Source organism: Salminus brasiliensis, chromosome 1 (genome assembly GCF_030463535.1).
Source record: "Salminus brasiliensis chromosome 1, fSalBra1.hap2, whole genome shotgun sequence".
In the NCBI taxonomy this organism is placed as follows: Eukaryota; Metazoa; Chordata; class Actinopteri; order Characiformes; family Bryconidae; genus Salminus; species Salminus brasiliensis.
Window position 1 is genome coordinate 11,292,487 of NC_132878.1, and position 4,964 is coordinate 11,297,450.

A 4,964-nucleotide genomic window follows, 5' to 3' on the forward strand; every position below is an offset into this window, starting at 1 on the left:
GCCAAGTCAGAGGTATCTACTGCTCCAGGTTTAAAGGCCTGCACATTTGTCTGCTCTAACAAAGCTGTTTTTACTGAGCTGATTCAGGTTAGGAAAAGGACAGAACTAAATATGCCTAGAAATATCCAGCATATCTCATAATTTGAACATTTAGCTACTTTAGGTGCACCCACAGCAGAGACGGGTTTAATTAGAATTAGGAAAGCCTTGGCAATAGAATGACACTCTCTTGAGCATTGGCACAGAAGCCTAAGGTCATTATACACTAATACTTAAAAGCCAGCAAACAAGGGACAAGTTCTATTAGTACCCTTGATTTTGGAAGAAAGTACAGACTTTAAGTACAGACAGACGTTGAAAGTACAGACTTTTGGACATATAATAAAAATGAGCAGCATCTGTCTCCACATCTAGACCTGAGAACCACTGGTTTAAAAATATATGGTACAGAATTATTTGAAAGTATCAGATTTAATAGCGCCTGGATCTACTATTCGTCACAGGTTTTGAAAAAAGGCCTATGTTTTACACAACACAAGTGTAGAAAATTCTCACTAGCCATGTTTTTGTGGTTCATCACACTGGTCTATTGAATTAATGCACTTATACTACTTGATATTACTCTAATTAATTCAACTTAGAATTGAACCAGATGACATTTGGAAAACTGGGCATTAGGTAGCATTATGCTTATTGTTATCATTATGCTTTTGTTTAAGGTACAAAACATGGACTATTTGGATATAATTCATACTGTGAAGTGTTTCTACTTTATTAACCTTAATTTTAGGCTATTTACTTTCACTTAACGACACTGGAAAGTAAAATATCATGCTTATCATTGCACCAGGACTATATGATGTGCTTTCACACTAAGGCAAACTAACAATACTATTGCACCTTTAACTTTAAATGCACTCTTAGGTTTTCCAGTCCTAACTGTATCATACAGGAGTACTTCTGAAATGACATAAATGTGAATTGCATCTAACTAATGCTATTTTCAATACAATACAATTTCATTACCTAGAAAGCTCACTACTTTTACTTCTGATACTTCAGTAACTTTACTATAAGTACTTTTGTGCTCTAACTCAAGAAGAAATAGAAATAGGTGACTTTTTAAGTAGCATTTTACAAAGAGTGTCTTTGACTGCCTTCACTCATATTTAGTATTTTTGTACCCCTGCATCTATATGTTGCTCTCTTAGCATCCCATCCCAGATAAGATGCCCATGTGGGGCCTGTATAGCTAGCCCGACTGCATCCCATCCCAGATAACATGAGGCCTAGATTAGACCCATGTGAGATTATGATGGGCTATAACAATGTACCAACACATGTACAAACCCACTCAGAGCCCATGCCCTCCCGGAACCCACCTAGCCCACGTTCCACCCATGTGAGAACCGCATGAGCATGTTGGCTGGGGCATCCCAGCTTTAGTGAAAGCCCCCTTTGAAACTGCCATAGCAACTTCAAGTGGCCACCTGGCTATTAATGATTCCTCTGGATTTTCCATCTGCATCACTGTTTGGCCCAATAATAAGCACATAGACAAGAAAAATATTGATTTTGTTTTTTATTTTATTTCAAAAGACAAAAATCCATTCCACCATTTTCTAACAATAAAATGTAAGCATGAAACAAGTTTTAACATAAAACGTGTCAGTAGCCCTACCAGCTGGCTACATGTGCCAACTTTTTAAAGTGAGGGCAAATCTACTTTCATTAAAGACCAAGAAGCCCTTCTTTACCATAGTAAACATATTAATTAAACATTGGATACTTAGTATGCAGGCAATCATGTTATTTAATAACAACTTGGACAGTGTAGTTCAGTAGAACATCATTGACCAGATCAGGCAAGCAAAAGTAAAAAAAAGATACAAGTTACAGAATGTTACACAAATGAAAACAGCAGGTACAGTTACTTTAAACTCATTTTCTGTCCTGTGTATTTCACCCTAAGATGCGCTGCACTCTTTAAAAAACACAACAATATCACTGTGGTTACACTAGTGTCAGCAGCACCGAGTTACAGATGAGTGACTTCAAAGTGGTTATCCCAGCTGATAAGTTCACGGTTGTCACCGGCAATGGTAACTTTAAGCATAGTCGAGATTTTGAGCTTGATCACTCTGTTTAAAGTAATAGCCTGACGCCAATTGTCCACACAATGCATGGTCTCTTTCCCCACTATGATTTCCCTCCAGCCAGGGTATTCAGCATGGTACTGCTTAATATACACAGTCAAATAGCAAATACTGTTGTCCTGGCAAAGACGTGGTTTTTCAGGTACACGGTAAGTCATTCTCAAACTCACGAGGTACCAGCCTGTGGCAGGGATAACGACATTTGTCCCGTTGTCTCTCAGTTTGAAGTTAGAAGGGTCCTGTTGGGTCCTCCACCGAACAGCATATTGGCCTTTCTGCTGAGCAGGCAGGGTCTGATTGTGGTTTGCTGCACCATCAAAGTAAAAAGGTGAAGTTAGATGTGTTGCAAGCATTCAAAACACACACACACACACACACACACACACACACACACACCTCATGTTCACAACTATACATGCCCCTTGTAACCTTGAATTCAGCTAATTCAGAATGCACCTACAGGGGTAAACTGCACACACAATGGTCTGGACCTGCCACTCATGGGCCTAAGGTCACGTGGTGTATACAGAGGGTGTAAAGCCCCCAGCTGATGAGCTTTAGGTCTTAAAGGTGATGGAAATGGGGTAGTAGAATGGGGATACTTACTCAGCATATAAATGGAGTTCACAGGTTTACGGTGACGGATGTGTTTAGGGTTAGACACTCCACTGCTCCGCTCCTGGGTCTCACCTGTTAAATTGGAATGGTAAAATTGGTGTGAATGTCAGTGAATGAATGGACAGTCAAATGAATGAATGAATGAATGAATGAAGGCATAAGTTCACTTATCAATAGACAGACATAGACAGAGAAATAGAAACAGACAGAGTTACAGACAGTTGAACAGACAGACAGACAGACAGGTAGACAGATAAGCAGACAAACAGGTAGATAGACAGATAAGGAGACAGACAGTTAGACAGGCTGGCAGACAGATTAAAAAAAGTTGGATGAACAGCAGTCAAAGAATTTCAGACATTACAAATATACTTAACCCCCCCCCCCTCTACACACACACACACACACACACACTCACACAGAAAACTCACCGTCAGGTACTCCCTTCTGGATAGCATCACCCTGAAACACAATGGCGTGGAGATCATGTTAGATAAAGCTCTGCACACTCGTACTGAATGGCTTACTCGCTCCTTATTGCACTTTTCTGTTCCACCTTAAACAGCGCAGCAGCTGCACTCTGGCGCCTGAACACGCGAATGCAGCGCCTGCGCCTTTTAAGGTGGAACGGACTGATGGTCCACACTAAGAGTTAAGCGGTAGCTTCAGACGAAGCAGTGTCCAGTGAATGAAGTGAAAGTGCTTGCTAACACACTGAGCCCTAACAACTACTAGGTCTTACCTTGGTGCCCGGTACCGAAACCTGAAGCCACAGAAACCCGGCGAAGAGCGTGAGAACCAGGAGTGCGGTGATCCAGCGAGAGCACGTCTCCTGCCGCTTCATCTCCCGGCAGTGCTGCATCATGACACGGACCATTTCTCCCTGCTCCAGCGCCGAAGATCCATCGTTGTTGTTATTACCCGCCATCTCTCAGACTCGTGGACTTGTCTTTGCTTGCTGTCGACCTGCTGTCTTTTATTGACCGTGGCCTGCATGGCACTAGTAAATATTTATATGCAGGGTATCAATGGTCCGCCCAACTGCGCCCGCTTCACCCCCACTCTTATCCCAACAAGCCCCGCCCTCCGTGCTACGATTTGGTAGTAATTTTTGGGCAGTATTAGGTAGAATTTTCTTTTTATTGTAGTGTATTATTATTATTATTATTATTATTATTGTTGTTGTTGTTGTTGTTGTTGTTGTTAATTATGTACACATTAATTAATTACAATAAATCACAATAATACCTAACAATATACCTAATAAATGCAATAAATCATATTAAATATATATTAAAGATTATATTTATTACATAAGAAATTGACAACAATACGTACAAATTATAATAATTAATAAAATGAAATTTTCTCCAAAAATGACTTTATGGAGTCAAAATCAACTATCTTTACATTTTATATTCAGATCAGATATATGCAGGCAGATCATGTATACAGAATATATATATATATATATATATATGTATGTGTGTGTGTGTGTGTGTGTGTGTGTGTGTGTGGATATGTATTATTTAAATAAGGAAAATCAATACTTTATTATAATTACAATACAATTATCAGAATAGAAGTATATTAGACCTGTTTTGTGCATATCTCCACTTTTACATTACTGAAAACAATACACTGTTGATTCCAAACGTTTGGACTTTAGTGAATGAGACAGAGAAGACTTGCTCTTTAAGATCTCCATAACACAATAGCACATTTCCTTATAATATTAAACAAATGACCTAATTTGCTCAATAGATCCATTCGTACTCCTCACGTTTAGACCGCCTATATAAAGCGTACTATTATTACGATCCGAGTGACGCTGGAGGTGTTAGCCAATCGTAGCACAGGATGGGAAACACTGCTCGCCAATCGTGCTCAGAAGGCGGGGCGTGTTGAATGAGTTGAAAGACGACTTGAAAGAGAAACAAGGCGTCCCAACGCCCACTTCAAACGAATGGGAAAATCCTCAAGGAATGACGTCAGCCGGGCCAACTATTCCCTCATGCAGATGTTTAAGCACCCCTGAATCGATACTATAAAAGATTATAGTAAAAAAGTCTTTTTTTTTTTTTTTTACTATAAGTCATTTCGTTTTAAGGTCTCTGATAAGCTGGAGATGTTAAAACTATAGAGAGAATATGGTTAAACCAATTATTTTAACAACGAAAATACAGCCCC

General features: G+C 39.5%; 1 protein-coding gene across 1 annotated transcript; it reads right to left on the reverse strand.

Moving 5' to 3' along the window:
• Positions 1-1,615: 1,615 nt before the first annotated feature.
• LOC140572804 (uncharacterized) lies at positions 1,616-3,803 on the reverse strand. The gene is made up of 4 exons (XM_072692777.1): positions 3,517-3,803; positions 3,206-3,236; positions 2,763-2,846; positions 1,616-2,463 (listed from the first exon to the last, which is right to left on the reverse strand). The coding sequence occupies exons 1-4, from the start codon at positions 3,700-3,702 to the stop codon at positions 2,039-2,041; spliced, it is 726 nt and encodes a 241-aa protein (XP_072548878.1). The 5' UTR covers positions 3,703-3,803; the 3' UTR covers positions 1,616-2,038.
• Between the last annotated feature and the right edge of the window lie 1,161 nt (positions 3,804-4,964).